Raw genomic sequence first — 17,022 nt, 5'->3', positions numbered from 1 at the left:
AAAACTTCTTTACTGTAAGGGTGACTGAACACTGGAACAGGCTGCCCAGAGAGGTTGTGGAGTCTCCTTCTCTGGAGACATTCAAAACCCGCCTGGACGCGTTCCTGTGTGATATGGTCTAGGCAATCCTGCCCCGGCAGGGGGATTGGACTAGATGATCTTTCGAGGTCCCTTCCAATCCCTGACATTCTGTGATTCTGTGATTCTGTGATTCTGTGATTTCTAAGAACCAGGCTGCTGGCAGAATCTCCTGGAACTGAACAAATCCCCCTCTAATACGGCTCCTTCTGCTTCTCCTTTGCTCCACAGGAATCGCTCTTCTTACTGCATCCACTTCATTCCCTTTTCCCACAGGAGTGGCACTTCATTTCCTAACAATCAAAAGCCTCAGGTGACTTCACCTAGTGCTGTCAACAGACCAAACCAAGGCACAACCCACAGATACCTTCACCTCATGCTATCAAGTCTGGCTACACCACACGATTTACTGTAGACACATCCAAGCTAACTCTGAGCCCAGATAGTCTATCCATGCCAAATGATGTTGTTCTGACATCCCCCAAACAGATATTGACTGGCAAAGCCTGGGCAAAATCCATCAGCCTTGCTATTCAGCATGGGCATTGCTTACATTTCCAAAACGAGCGCTACCTCTGCGTTAGCACCATGCACTGCTGCGCAGCAAAGGTAAGGCCACACTTGCTCTATGGCGTACATCACAGCAGAGACATTTATTTACTGTCTTACTCTTCTAGGAGAGACAATTGAACAAAAGGTAGGATCCTTGAAGGCAGAGATGAGGTCCCCATAAATACTCATTCATCAACAGCTCCTGCTGGCTGTGCCCTATGTCAAAAAGCAGATTTCTAAGCCTTGGGAACTTGGACACTGATGGCTGTAAGAACGCTCTTCCATTAGTCATAACTCACAGTGCAAACAGCCCCTAGTAAACACAGATGCACTGGGGATAGGGATTAACCTAGAGATGAGGACACTGTAATGAGTTGTTCTATATTTGCCCTCTTTAAATCTGGCTCTTGTCAGAGGAGTAAACAGTCCTCATCTGTAGCAGCAGTCTTCAAAGGAGCGTCGCTAAAAATCGAGGTTAACACTGCTTACTGAGACACACACAATTACACAGTTAAGAAGGTCACTGCAAATTGCTGGGACATTATTATTAGTCCTTTGTATATTGAATGTGACTGTCATGGTATCAGGGATGGGAAGAAAGACTGTAGGGGATGATGGTAGGAAAGGGTAAAAACTTCTGAAAACATCTTGATACTGCAAGGAATACACCACCTTTCGTGTGAACCTAGGACAGGCACACGGCCAAGTCCTAGGGAGAAAGTCCCTCCTGAGAACTAAAGCAAGCTCCCACTCCCCAGCACAAGCACCACTCCAAAAAGGGCTGCCAGCAGCTGCTTTTTGCTTCTCATTAGCTCTCTTCCATGCTCAGGAGCATTCTGTACTGTCACTGCTGTGGCCCCATCCAGACAGCCTCCTGCCTGCAAGCAACATGGAAGGAGCACTCCGGTATTTTGAACTGCAGACATGAAACAGAAGCAGCAATCACCTGCTCTACTGGGCCTTGCTTAAAGGAAAGGCCACAGCAGTGATAAGCCTTTAAGAGCTGAAGGAAGGAAGAGAAGGCTGCATGGGAGGTCAATACTCTCAACAGGACAGAAGCTGGTGTCCTCTTTACACAGCCTCACAGGAGTTCAGCTGAAACAAGGGAAACCTGTGCACTGACACACTACTCAGCCAGGCATGATTAGGTTTTTATTTAAATTTGCTGTCAGGCAACACTCATAGGAACACACCTGAGCAAAAGCTAAATGAGCTCAGCTGAAATTAGACCACTTATGTGACATTTTGCACTTGGTTATCAGTTTACTGAAAAGTACCAACATCACAGCAGAAGTCGTCTCTCTCTTCACAGGCTTTCTGAGCTCCTATCAGGCACACCAGATTCATTTACAGGGAAATTAACAGGGACATCACTAAAGAAACAAAAATATTCTTTTATGAGCATTTTGGTGGATGCTCAAGCAGCAGAGGACATTTCAGACTGTTGTTTTGGACAACTGCAGAGGTTCTTGGAAACTTATTTGCATAAGCATCTAGGCTAAAGATAGCACACTCCAAATGAAGCTACAAGCTGTATGGACCTTTAACACTAGATAAGCAGATAGGGTCACTCTATGTTTGTGCAAATTGCACTTAAGTGCTCCAGATCTCTGTAATTCTACGTATGCATTCTACTCAGTTGAAAAAGGGGGACACAAAACACTTCATAATACTGAGTTCCCCCTTCAAAAGGTCAGGCCACAGTTATTAAAGGAGGTCCTCATGGATAATGAGTGGTCATTGTTCCATTGAAGCCAGTACAGTAAAATATGCCATCAAGGATGATTCAATGGCCTTGCTCTGCTGCAAGCTGAGGTCTGAGAGGAGCTCACCACCCTCCTGCGTGTGATGTACTCAACCGGAGCTCACAAGTCCTACTGTTCAGCTGGGACTTTGCCCATGAGCACGATGTATCCAGGTCACTTGATTGCCAACACAGCAGCAAAGAAAATTTATGTACCGTAGAACGACATGGCGAAGTCCATCATTGTTTTTGAAGACAGAGCGCCACATAAAACCTCAACTTTCAGATACTTGCCTCAACCTTGATGGCACAGCGCCCAATTGCTCGGACAGCCTTGCGCACAAAGTCAACGTCCACCTCGGTAGCGTATTCCTTGAGCTCTGCCAGGACCTGCAGAGAAATCACACCCATGTGAGTCCCCGGGGTCACACAGAGAGACCATCCCACTGACAAGTGATGCCACTTGCGTACCAGAACACGAGCAGGATGTATTCTTCCACAGCTAGCCACACCCATTCAAAGCTAACAGTCAAACGCTAATTAGTCTCTATTTCTGAAACCCACTGGCTTGGATTAAGTAGCAAGACTTGGTTTAGGCTGGCCAAAGGCAAAAGACGGCTTGGTCTAGATTATTCTCAAATTCCCCTGAACAAAAGCTGGGGGCAAAATCAGCCCTGCCAAACTTAAACGTTGCTATTCCTTCTTACACTGAAAATACACTGAAGTAGGGGTCACATCCATACACGTAGATTTTTTAGTTTATTGTACTTATTGTTCTACATTAACTGGATGCAAAGCACTAAGCAATAACCATTTTCGATCTCTCCTTTCCTGTGCTGAGATGAACCTCTGGATCCCTATTGGATCCAAAAGGAGGAGGCAGAAGAGATCTGATGACACCCTGGAACACCTATACAGAGATTAATAACTGTGAAGATTTTTCCCCTCAAGAATAAGATTTACTATTTTGTCAGGTTTTTTTGCTAATGGAAACTTAACAAGGGCTTAAACCAGGACCTGCTGGGATCTTACAGACCACTAACTAAAAAGCTACTTTATCTTAAACAAACCACTCAGCTTAGAAAAAATTACTTTAAAGCTACTTTATCTTAAACAAACCTCTCAGCTTAGAAAAAATTACTTTAAAAAGAGACCCTACGCAATTTATATTCCCTCCATATCTCATTTGTGTCAGTTTCTCACGTCAAACATGACATCAGGGATTTCATCGTGATGTCACAAATGGATTGCAAGGGAGAGGTGAACAGCACAAAGTGAGACAGTTGTTTGAAAAATCTCTAGTCGATGCCAATTGCTCAGAACAATGACAAGATAAAGAGGCCTTGAAGGGCCAGACTGCAGACAAATAAATCTGCAAGGAGTAGACAGGACATCTGTGTCTTGAAGTTTGATTATTTCCTTGGATGATCTATGTTGCACAGTACTTAGAGCACCCTGGTTTAGTAGCTTATGCTTTTCAAATACTGCTCGAGTCCAAGTGCCTTGGATTCAACTAGTCTGCTGCCTTGGTCTAGAATGGGCACGGAGATGAAGAGTCTCGGCAAGCCACACAGGGAGGATGTGGGTAGAAGCCTGCTCTCCTTGGGTCTCATTTCAGGGCATGTTTCTGATGAAGCTTGGGTTGTTTTTAGGAATGCCTCTTTAGAGTCAGGAAGAGATTCATTCATTAGTCTGCAGATCCCAGTCCCAGACTCTGCCCTCCAGACACCACTGCCTTTCATCTAAACAACCTGCATTATCTAAACATTATGCATTAAAATTGGTATGGAGCCTACACCAAGAGTAAATAGAAAATTCTGAATACATTTCTCATGGAAACTGATTTTTAAAATGTTTTCCATGTCCCCAGCACAAAAGGGGTGTGAATTACCTTGCTCTGTTCCAAAAAAAAAAAAAAAAAAAAAAAATCAGAGGAAAGAGCTGAAGAGAGCTGCTTAAAAATGTCACATCAAATGAAATTGCTTTGTGACAATTAGGATAGGACAATAATAGCACCAACCAGAAGCAATAATCATTCTGCATTAGTGTTAGGCCTTGTAGCTAGGGTGGCAGAACACTTCCTTTAAGAAAGGAATTTGGATTAGAACTACATCAAATCCAAGGAGAATCTACACTGTAAAGCAGTCTCAATTCAGTTTAGTTTTAGCTTTGTGCAATTTCCACTCTGGAAGCAAATTAAGCAAAATGAAGGTTATTTTAGCTGAAAAGTGCCTGTGCAAGGGTTTAACAATTTAAGTAATACACTTGAAATTCACACTTCAGTAATGTTTGGCCTTTCTGAACACCTCTGTTACAGGCACACCTCTCACTTGAAACAAGCCTCCCATTCCAACCTCAGCACTAGCAGTGACTCATTTGACAGGAGACATCAGCTCTCCTCCTGGAATTGTAACCTGTAAAACAAAATCTACCAACGGTCATGATGCAAGACATACCATGCTACTGACATTTAAATTATGGAGGAAACTCCAACCCCTCCCATTAAGTAGCTGCAAAGAGCACTATACCAGGGACAGTGATGCCTAAAAGCCAGGACAACACTAGCAGTAGTTGCATACATCCTCATGCAAGGACCATGGAGGGTTTTCCACCCCCAGAACACACGCAAGACACATCAGAACTCGCTCAGCTGACCTGGGCAATGTTGGCTTGAGAAGCTAGCCGGATCATGATGTCTAGTTTCTCCAGTTTGACGTAGATGGGGTCGTTGTACTTCACAAAGAACACCTTGATTTCCTGCTTCAGGATTTCAGGCCTGGAGGGAACATAACATTGTTTCACTCAAGACTGGTAAAAACAATGGGCTCTATCCTAACCAAAGGTATCTTTTGTTTAGAAATCTACCCAAACACTCACTGAGAAACAGAATGGTGTCACTTTGTGCCCAGGACATGCAAACAAACACAGGAGAACAACAATTTAAAGAAAGTTAGAAGGCTGGAGAAAAAGATTGTTTAAATACAAAATGCAGAATTCAAGTCTCTCTAACTATGCCTACACCTCTACCTACTCCATCTGAACTGCTGAGCCAACCACTGCAGTCAGTGTTTTCAGTGAAAGAAAAACATCCTCATCTCAATGCAAAACCCACCTACAAACTCATTTTCTGCTTTCACTTGCAAGATGCCAGTGCACAGTAACTCTGCCCTGAATACAATCACAAAGTGCTATCTGACCTATCCCACCTTTCCAGCAAGGAAACAGAGTATTTAAACACGCACGTGGGAGTAAACTGTTGAAAAAAACAACCTGCTGTTCATCAGTATGTCACCAGCCTGGTTCTTCTATGCTGAAGAGAATAGCATAGGCACATTGAGCTTCTACAGGTCACTATGAACAGTTACACCCTCCTTCCTATTCACAATCTCATTTATAATCTAATGAGAGGGCAGTTCTTACTGCTCTTAAAAAGGCAGTGAATAGAGAGGCAGGTAAAGAAATACTGTATGATACTGGTATCACAAGTATGATGTAGAAAATTCATTCAGGCTACCAGAGTCATGAGACTGTTTAACCTATCCCTTGAGGAATCTGACCCTGGATTAAACTAAGTGCTGTGCATGTGGAAGTATCTGAAGGTCTGAGATAACCAGACGCCCTATGACAACCCAGGAGTAACACCCTCCTGAGGCTTTACCTTTTCTGCACAATCAAGTTGATGTTCCTCAGGGCAACATACTGGACTTCGGGCTCTCCAGACAGCAGGGTCACCAGCGGAGGGGCAAGTTTCTTCAGCAGCATGTTGTAATAGTCAGAGTCCTTGGGAAGAAGTTCCAGGAACTTCATCAAGACCTTCACCGCTGACAGCACCACTGCCGAGTTGGCGTGAGACAGCCGAGGGGTCACCCGTTCACAAATACTGGAGACAGAGGAGTAAGAAAGGGTTCACATTTATTTCAGAACGTCAAATATTTCAGCTCTTATCTGAATTTATGTGATTTAGCTGAAAACAGCTTCCTCGGACACTTCTTTGGTTTGGTTTTGTTCACAAAGAACAGGCAAAGTCCTGCTTTCCTGAACACAGCAGGAAGCAAACGACGACCTCTCTCCCAGCTTCAAGTTTCTCTCCTGCCACAGTTAGTTCAGGAACAATTCCAGCTCTCAGAATTACAGTCCCAACGCAAGTTCAGTTATTAGCTTTTTCTGCTTTTGCCTGGTGGTATTCTATATTTCTCTGATCTTGTCTGTCACTTACAAACACAACTTTAACAAAACAGCTATCAGAAAAACACTTTAGCCCCCATAGAATCATTTGGAGGTGATACAGGCTTCTGGCTTGCTTGGGGGGTTCGCTGCCACTTCAACCATTTGTTTCTGCAAAAGAAGGTTTCTGCTACTCTGAAGATATAGGGAAAGAGTGACCTAAATACCCTGCCAAGTCTCAGCTTCACCACTTGCCTCACTGGATCCTATAATCAACAGCATCCTAAACAACCCATCCCAAGCAGAAAGGAAGTTTAGGTTCATATGGTCTTTCTCACAGCATCTGTCAAATTTCTTCCCACCCCCTCCTGCATATTGCTAACCCAGAACAATCTTATTCCCATCTGTGCCTCAAAGTTTCTTTCCCTGGAAGATTTGCTTTCAGCCACCCTGGAAGGGAAGCAGCGTGGCTAAGCGAAGAGCAGAGTAGCCTGGAAGTCAGAGCCAGGGGCAGTCCCCAGCTGCTGCTGCCCCAGGTCACCTGGCACACCAAAGCTGCTTCATCTCTCCATGCCTCAGTTTCTCCATGCACAGGGGTAAGGACACCAGCCTTGCTGTACAGAAGAACACTATAAAACTAGGTGCTGCCATTCTCCTATCTGAAATAAGGGAGGCTCTGAGAGTTAAACTCCACACAAAGGAGTAAAAGTAGTTACTGCCCATCCAGTTTTATACACCGCTCTTCAGAGGAATTACAGATGAGGAACTGGGACATGTTCACAGTTGTTCAAACTAGAGGTCCCTTTCTGACAAAGCTGGCCTGACACCCTGGAGATCTCTGCAGGTTTCTAGCACTCATTAATAGCTGTTTCTGGCACAGAAACAGAGCACAAAGGGGAGGGAAGTGAGGGGGGAAAAAACCAAACAAACCAGCAAGACTACTGGCAAGCTTTCTTTAAAAAAGCGGATTGTCTGTTGTGCCTCAAAAAAGTGTCACTGAGGAAATCCATCAGATCCAAAAAGGCCTGCCAGGATTTTACATGTGCCTCCTCTTCCCCCTTCACCCCTACATCATCTACATGAAAATATCAAGTCTGAGAATTCCCTTGTTCCAAGTAATTTTCCTTGCTGGTTCCTTGTTCTCCTGGGTACAGAATCTGACATTCATGTAAAAGCACAAGGGTGAATTTGGAGTGATAAGAAAAATAATTTCTTACCTTTATTTTCAGTTCTATCATATAGATAGTTTTTAGTACTAGTTTTTAGTAGGAAAAAATATTCCAGTCTCAGACCTGCAGTACTCTGGAAGCCCCCAAAACCTATAGGGGCTCCTTGCCTCTCAAAGTAGCAAAACCAGATTTGAAAGCTCTGCTTCAAAACAGAAAATCCTCCAAGCAGTGCTTCCAGATGGGTCAGCCATTGTTACAGGTTTGGTTTTGGGCTGATCCCTTCTCAGCAGTGCCAGTTCCCGTAAGAACCAGCCTTTTAAATGGAAAAGGGTGAAAAAAGCTAACGACAAACAGAGAAAGTGGTGCTGCAAAGGGAAGGGGCAGGTTTCCAGTATCAGCCCAAATTACCAAAAGCTGACTCCCTTTCAAACCTCTCTACTTCAAGTCTTATGTGTGCTGTCACAGACCTGAACAGACCTGTGTTGTCACAAGCCCTTTCAGAGTTGTAACACTGCCAGAAGCCTGCAAGTGCCCTGCTACCAAATAACCCCATGTGGCCCATGCAAAGAGCAGGAACAACCATACCTCTGAGCTTCGCGATCATCCTTGGGGTTGTAGTTGGACAGACAGTCCAGGATGAAGATCTGGCCCCACTCCGTGCACTCATTTAAAGCTGTCAGCAGCTTGTTAATGTTCTGAGGGTTCAAATCCAGCAGGTTGCTGTTGGGATGCGATTCACTGATTTCTGACAAGGCAGCCACAGCATTTGCTACCACCTGGGAGAAGAGACAAGGAGATGTGTTCTTCGCTAGCATGCCATCAGTGGCTTGGCAGGGATTAACTTGGGTTTAGCATGGGTTACACACGGGAAACAAACACGGAGATCCTGGTGTGTGCTATCAGCTGCTCAGCACCAGCTGCCACGTCAGTCATCTGAGCCTTCAGGGACCCAGTACCACCTCAGAAACAACTTGGAGAGCCCAAGGCTTGACTGTAACCTTGCTCTTTGCCAAAATTTGAAGAGTCTCTTGGGGAACAAGTGAAATAGCAGCAGCACAGCAGGAGAGTGCTGCTGACACACACAGGAAACATGAAAAGCCAGCATGAGTGCAAAGAGCATTTTGCTTTCAAGTTGTAATTTCTCTAGTATTTTTGTAGAGGATAAACAAAAGTTAAAGTTGCCTCTGGACAGAATGAGGACCTGGGACCAGGACCTCACAAGAGACTTTACTCTGGAGGGCGCTAGAGATGCCATCAGAGAGTGTCCACATGGAACAAGAACATCTCACCTTCCTGCAGGCTCCAGACTTCCACCCTGGCTTGCTTCAAGTAGGCATCATCTTCCCCCCTCCCAGGAGATGCTCAACTGATATAGCCAGGGTCTCAAAACCTCTAATTGCCCTACTCATTGAGGAATGGATGCCTCTTGCCTAATTCCCCCTTGACAGTCCTGTGGCACATTGTTTAACAGGATCTGAGCTAAGAACAGTCTCTCCCAAAGAGATGTCAGGTGGCAGGCAGCCTTCATGCTCTGTAGCTAAGTCTGTCAGGTCACCCACTTTGAAAGCAAACACACAATTTCCCTAAAATGGACAACTCCTGCTCAATTTTTAATAACACATATTTCAATTCCAAATAGTCTCCATAGCATCCATTTGTCTGCTGGGCAGACACAGACTCATCACTGAAAATATTCTTGCTGTGTTTAAGACTTCGTGAGGTCTTCCCTATTCTAAGCACGGATGAAAGGTAGCAGAGTCCAGGGGCCAGCATGACAAGAGCGAGAAGTGGGAGTGCAACACAAATTTCTTAGTTCCATACTCAGATTCGACAGTTATTTTAACAGATGCCATGTGAAGATTTTTAAAATAGAAGAGTTGCAGAATATATAGACAAAAATAGAAAGTTTGCAGATGAGACAAAAGTCTTGTTTAATTAACTAGAAAAGGGATTTAAGCCTGAGTCTGACACACAAAACTGATACACCCTGTGAAAAGCCATTTCAGGCTATTTTACAATGTATATCATGTCCAGCCCAACTCACAACTTGTACCTGCTAAAATGAAGATTTATAGCATTATTTTCGATGAGATTAAGGCAAAGAAACATCTTATCTGAAATCATCTGATTCTTTGGATGACTAAAGATGCTTTTGATGCAGTACACCGAAAACAAGAACAGCGCGACCAGAAAGTTCTCTGCATCGTTCCCATCACTGCTCGTCATTAAACCAGTATATTCCAAAGTCACTGCACAAGCACAGTAATGTTGGCTGTTTTGCATTTCACACCTAGAGGTCAGAGAGAGGATTTTGATCCAAGATTTTATGAATTTCATTAGTTGAATGAGCCTTCTGTCACCAAAATCAATTAGTAATCAGAACTGCTGTCTTCTTGCACTGTTTTAATGAGTAACTTATTAAGATGTGTTGCCGATTCTTCCCATTATTTAATTTGCTATTTCCTGAGTGGTTAATGTGACACAGCATAAAACTGAAGTAAAAGACTGTTTTAATTTCATTATATTTTGGAATTTTACAAGTGAAGACAAATAAAAGCAACTGAAAAGTTCAAAACCATTACGAAAAAGCACTTATAAAATGAAATGAGGACTTTTGAGAAAAAATTGAACTAATAAAATAGTGACAGAGCCAAAGCATCCCAGAAAGGTACCTGTCAGTTGTACTCAGAAATAGGGCTGAGCTTTGGCAAATGCACTCACGCTGCCAGGCACTACCTTCGTTGCAGTAATTGGGCCATGTGGATGTCCTAAACCCTGGGGCAAGAACAAGCCAAAGCAGCTGCACTTAAGTTTCCTTCCTTGCAGAGTAAGTGAAGTCCATCACTTTGAGCTTGCCACAGGCAAAGGACAGCAGAACCACGGGCTGCCTGGTACACAGTAGCTCCAACCCAGAGACCTGACTGTGAACGAGGTCTTGCTTTTAGGATCTTTTTGTGCTCTTTTCAGCAACTAGCACGGCAGCATAAATGCAAGTGTCCAAATCAAAGCTGTGGATGGGACACTACAGGGCAACCCACCAGATGGCCAATTTCCAATAAAAGCATCCATGAGAAAGTGTCAGATGGTGAGATGCACTTAGGAGTACGGGCTGTGGTCTCCTTGGGTGTTACAGAAAAAGGGGCTGTGAAACATTTGGTGGCAGCTCAGTTCTGCCAGACGAGCTGGGATGTACAATCTCATAGTCTCCAGTTACAGCTGGTCCTCAGCCTCTACCTCAACAGTGGTGCAGTCAACTTGGTGACAAGAAGATAAATGAAGCAAAAGGGGATAAGGAAGGGATGGAGGATATCTTCAAACTTCAAGCAACGTTTATTAAAAAAAGAAAGTACTAGCTGGCGATTTGCAGTGAACATATTGATATGTTACGGAATGCCAACAAAAATAATTAGCATCTTCAAGGCTTTTTACACAGCCACAGCACAGTTGAAATGAAAACAGATTTCAGGAACCAGTCCAACATAAACACTGGCTGAAGTACGCACGCTCACCTCTTCACTGGCACTGCCATTGGCTTCATTACGAGACAGGAACACAGAGCAATACAAGCCGGCACTGCACGGCTTCATTCCAGTACACGACGACTCCTACTTCGCTGACAGCTCTAAGTGATGGCTCAGGCAACATGTAAACAGAGATTGAAGTGTTGTCCACACTTGGGGATACTAACAGTTATCTCTCAGGTATGGAAAAAAAGCCCATTAAGAACCAGTCAACACCAATTCATGTATTACATCCCCTGGTAACCTAGTATCTACTTTGGCAGTCACTTAAGTGTCATGGGAAATATTTAGAAAGATGTTTTGACCAAAAAAAAAATCTACAATATCAAAGCTGAACCTTAAGTCTTCAACTCGGTTGATACTTCTCCCTTAACAGAGCAACACAAGACAGCAAAGTCCAACTGCATTGAACAGCAAGTACACGGTACAAAGTGGTAAAACAAGCTACATAACAGGGTGGGTTTTTTACCTTGAAAATAAATAACTGATAATGTACTGCTGGGGGACACATTAGAAGTAAAGCTAAAGCTTTACAAGTGGCGTAGGACAAAGTCCTCCAAGGAACTGGAGGAGTTCCACAGCCAGTGCCATACCTTAGGCTGAAGGAAGAAAGCCATAAGCTGCTTTAGCAAACAGAGTATTCTCTGCTTTTCAAAACACGCAACAGGTTCATTCTGATGAGAAACCAACCAAGAGTTGGGTAACTTATTTCACAGATTGGAGACTGAAAGGACAAGAAACTAACATCTAGTATAGTCTTTAGTTCTCAAAAATAACGAAAAAAAACCAAGATCAACCCACTAGCCACAGATATGGTAGCCAAAACAATTAATGAACAGGAAAAGCTTTTAAAAGCTTAAATTTATAAGCTAACTCCATGGCAAAATGCCTCACCTGACTCACAATTAAGAATACGGTCTTTAAGCTAACAGCAACCAACCAATGAGAATCAGCCTAAAAAAAAAAATCTAGAAAGTACAAATGGAGAGCAGATTGAAGATTTAATAATAATATTAATAGGTCTCTGGCTTGCTGATTTAAATCAGTTCATCCTGGGCACACTTCAACATTATTCAAATGCAGTCACAGCAACAGCCCGTTAGAACACAGTTGAGCCAAATGACAATAAACCTGCTTTGGGGCTGGAATTTCCCAATGGATTTAGACTCTCAGAGAAGTGTCATTGGGATCACGGTAACTAAATCTTACAGGCTCTTTAAAAAAAAAAAAAAAAAATCCTGCACTTAAAACTACATTACAGATTTAACAAGAACCCAACATTTTTAAACCCACCTACTGACAAACCCCCTGTGCACCCAGAGAGACCAGATCTGACCTCACGGAGAGCTGCAGAGGTAGGAACACTGATTTGCCAGTTATTCCTGCTGGCAGCTCAAACCTTTAGCTCAGAGCAAATGGTATAAAACACTTTAACAAGGAGGAAAGGGGGTGGGTGAAAACCTGAGTGTCTGCCTGTCAACCCACACGGAAACGCTTTGCAGGGGGTGGGGGGCAGGAGGGAAGCTAGGCAGATCTAGAACGCCAAACAAAGTAATCAGATTATTTTGCTAGCATCCCAGGCTAATTGGAAATTAAACCAAGTGTGTAATGGAGTTAATGAAATACAACGTTCTGCTGCTTAAACCAGTAACCTCTGGCTCACCATCCCACTAAAATGAGGGGAAAATGAAGAAAAGGTGGAAAAATTAAGAGGGTCTGAAGAGATGCTGAGGAAAGGCAGCCTTCCCCACATCACTGGAGGCTCCTACCCTCGAGACAGCCAGGCACCACGTGATGTTTTCGAGAACAGAGAGGTGCTGACATTTTCCAAGAGCACGCTGAGCGTGCACGGTGCGTTCATGCCATTAAGCACAGGCTCCCGGATGGGATATTAGGGGCATCCGCATGGATGCGTATTTCACAGGGCCACTCGTTTTCACGGCCACAAACAATGCTGTGTGCCTGAAAGGTCCCTAACAAGTACCAACACAGACAAGCTCTCTCTCCTGAGTACATGACCCTTACTTGTTCATGTTAATTATAACTTTCTTCTACAAGTCTTTCTTTGCTTCCCTATAAATGGTCTATAAACTATTAAAATGGTCCAAGCGGGCAATCAGAGAGCCTATATGAACCTCTCATACCGTTAACGCATGTAATGTGTATGGCTTTAAATAAAAACCCTGGGAGACTAACACATCCCCAGCCTATGAATAGTCTTGGAAAGTAACAGCTCACCTGTTCAGCCTTAATTGTGACAGATTTCCAGGGCTCTGGGTAAGTCATTCATCTTCCACTAATTCCGTTGCAGAGGGTTGTACTTTAGTGCCTAAAAGTCCTGTAACTGCCACGGCTGGATACGTGATCAGTTCCTGACCACATCCCGAAAATTATCTGGGTGGGGAACACCTCCTGCTGGCTTTTTACAAGTGGAATGAATTTTTCTGGAGGTGGCAGTGGAAGGGAAGTCAAAGTGTTATGCCTCCCACAGCGTGCTTGCCCTAACTGGTTTTTGCACTTCCTTGCTCCTACTATGCACGGCAGAAAAATTCCACTTTGGGGCAGATTAAAACACCGCTCCTGCTCTCATGTCCTTGCAAAATCAGAATGTGTTAGTCATAGACAGGAAACCATACTTCCCCCAGCTGTTGAACCTCTTGCAGTAGGTGGGCAAGAAGCTGTTCAGACATGGCTCCAACACAAAGGGTTTCTCCTTGGTACAGCTGAGCTCTCCAGTGAAGGAAACTAAGCTCTGTAGGAAGTCACCGAGGGTCTGCTTCTTCCAGAAAGCACCATGGTCTGATCCCAGCCTGGATCAGGCACCTGTCACACACCAGGAAGGTTTCTTTTGCAGTTTTTTTGGTAAGGCCCTTTGCCATTTTCCTTGCAGAGGTTCTCACTGGCACCATCCAGTGGCAAACAGGGCTGTCTCATCCAAGCAGCTATTTAGATGAGAGGCACCAGCTAAGCATCAACAAAAACCTTAGGTAGCCCTAAAAAGGGGGCTGTGGAGTTACAAAACATCAGAGCCACAGTATTTTGTCACAAATGGTGCTTGTCAATAGCTAGAAGTGTCTGTTCTGACTGAAAATGTAACATCTAGACACATGTCAACAAAATTGCCCAGCACTCTGATTGATATTAGAGACCCTGGAACTATCTATTTCGCAAGGCTAACGCTTCGGAAACTAGACACATACTGGTGGCATTAATGGGAAGGAGACAGGTCTCTGATGGATGAATTTGTCAATTAAGCTTTATAAATGAGGGATCTGGAAGGACAGACTCTGTGGAGTCATGGAAATTCATGCATTGTCATACAAACTTGTTGCATCTCTCTGCCCGAGCGCTAGTATTCGAAAGGCAGGGGAAAGTATGGCTTCTACAGAGAGGACTCAGGACCAGCATCCCTCATCCACAAGCCTACCAAAACAACAACAAAAATCAGGTCCCACATACAGGCTTGAAATTCCCTCAGACCTGTTTAGGATGACAACGTGGAGAAAAAAAATAGCTACTCACTAAGTCAGACTCCAGCACTCCAGCCTTCCTCTGAAGAAGCAGTTGCAGGAGCTCAGGCAAAGCCTAAGCTGGGTTTCCCCAGGCAGAGCAAGCGCAGTCAGAGTGGCTAACCAGAAGCCATGCCACTGATCACAGACAGCAGCTCTCCCTTCTCCCCCAGTTTAAATCCTTGCAGCCTGACTGCTGCACCACAGACACACAAGCTGGCTTCTGAACTCCCCTGGTCATCTCCCACCTCGCCTCTTCCAAGCATCCCATCACATACACTAACATAGTCACTGTTTCACGCAGTATCCTCTGCAGCCTCTACCTATTTAATTTCCAGCTTGCTACTGCTAGTTGTCTGCTTACTTTGCAAAAAGCGTAGCTCTCCCTCCTGGGCAGCCTCATGTAAACAGCAGGAATGCCCTAAAAGGAGCCCCAAAGTGAAGCCACCACTCTTCATCGGCCCCTAAGCAACCATCTCATTCACTGTCACGTATCCAGCACTGGGTAAACAAATTCCACCTACTGATGCCTACAAATGCCATCAAGTGTCACCCAGAAGGAAATATCTCCACCTGCAGCACAAACAAATTAAAAAAACCCAAACCACACACAGGACCAATAGACATGGTTGGGGGCTTCAAGATAACAGCCTTCATTCTGCAACACCTAGGTTGAAAAGAAGAAGGACATTTTATGGGCAGGGAATCTTGGAGGCAGCCAGGAGGGAGCTAGTTACAAAATAAGGTGTTTAACGATCAACAACTTTGGTTCTACTTTAACCTGCTGCCATCTCGTGGTCTTGCTCTGCATCACCAGGACTCAGTGCCTGCTCCAAGGATGAGCAGTCAGTAGGTCTGATTCACAAATGTCAGAACAAGGCAGGAGCAGGAAAAAGAAAAAAAAGTTTGTCGAAGACTTCAGAGAGCCTCTGGCCATCGGTAGATGTATAACAGACCAACATCTCCCACCCCACTATTATCTACTGCTATTGCTGGATGTCAACGGCATTCTGCAGCAATCTGCCATCCCACGTACAAGCAGGAACACACAAAAAAATCCTGGGATATCATACTGAAACTGTACTTTGTTAGAACACGAGGATTATGGAAGGACATGCTTTCTGAGTTGCAATATATCAAAGTTATCAGCAAGAACAGCCCTTAGGACTGAGTAAGTCCAGCAGCACGCTGACAGCCCGAAGAACCCAAGTCCTAGCTTTATATTCACCCAGACCTGGTTCTGCTGAGCTTTACACAAGGAAATACAAAGTAAAAAAGGGGAAGGGTTTGCCTTAAGACAGCTCTGGGAAGAAACGAGGGTTCCTCTATGGAGGGAAACCCTTCGGCAGGATCCCAAGTGACAAAGGGCAGCCACAAGCACTTTAGGTCTATCTGTAAAGTGAGATTAAAGACTCCATCCACAATCAAACTTCTGCAGCGTAACCACCCAGTAACTGAACCATGCCCTTCTATGCGTTATTGGCCCATTGCTTGCACAAAGATAAGACATCTCAGATAACCTCAGCTGAAATGCAGTAAGCCATCAGCCCATGTGGTAACTTGATATATATATCCATATAAATATATATGCAATTAGAAGTTTTAATTAGTTCATCCAGGAGAAACTGCAAAGCTACCAGAGATTTTTCATAAAAAGCTAGTGAACGATGAGACTCGGGTGTCAGTCCTTTATATCACAAACTACAACCAGCCTCACGTGGAAGGGTGCAATCCTACATCTCTTCAAAAGATCACTGTGTTACTGTACTTGATCATAAGGGCAGATCCTGACAACAAAAAGCCCAGATAAAGGGGAAAGCACCTTGGCTGAGCACCTACAGCACCCTCAACAGGACTCCACGGCAACGCCCTGAACATCCCCAAGCTCCGTTTGCAAAATTTTTGATAATAAACTATTAATCCAAAATATTAAAAAAAACCCAAACAAACCCAAACATTTCTGACAAGGTCACCTCCAACTTGGACATTGTTCTGATAAGTGTGATTTGAGCTGACAGAAACATGCACCCTGATCTCTGCACAATTACAAGGCAATTAGCAAGCCACAGATGGAGTTGTTACTCTCCCCAGCAAGAATGGTTAGTGCTTGCTCATGTGCTAGAGGCAGCCAATTATAAAACCATAATAAAACCCTTCTTAAAGACTATTTTTCAACAGGAGGTTTTTAGCTCCTGCTCAGAATCCTCATTCCTTAGAAGAGAGGACAAATGTGGATTTCCAGTCTAAAAAATTCTGCTTCATTACGTGTCTAATATTGCCTATTT

General features: G+C 44.1%; 1 protein-coding gene across 2 annotated transcripts in view; it reads right to left on the bottom strand.

Annotated features, from left to right (window-relative positions):
• AP2B1 (adaptor related protein complex 2 subunit beta 1) overlaps window positions 1-17,022 on the bottom strand; it is a 78,628-nt gene that overhangs the window by 49,169 nt on the left and 12,437 nt on the right. For both annotated transcript variants that reach the window (XM_068415553.1, XM_068415554.1), the window contains exons 6-9: window positions 8,293-8,483; window positions 6,033-6,254; window positions 5,030-5,150; window positions 2,669-2,764 (exon numbers count right to left, since the gene is read on the bottom strand). In XM_068415553.1, the coding sequence (XP_068271654.1) occupies window positions 2,669-2,764; window positions 5,030-5,150; window positions 6,033-6,254; window positions 8,293-8,483 (630 nt within the window). The remainder of the gene's footprint in view (window positions 1-2,668; window positions 2,765-5,029; window positions 5,151-6,032; window positions 6,255-8,292; window positions 8,484-17,022) is intronic.

The sequence above is a fragment of the Nyctibius grandis genome, chromosome 18, assembly GCF_013368605.1.
Source record: "Nyctibius grandis isolate bNycGra1 chromosome 18, bNycGra1.pri, whole genome shotgun sequence".
Lineage (NCBI taxonomy): Eukaryota > Metazoa > Chordata > Aves > Nyctibiiformes > Nyctibiidae > Nyctibius > Nyctibius grandis.
The sequence above is the reverse complement of the archived record's forward strand: the minus strand, read 5'-3'. Positions and strand labels throughout refer to the sequence as shown.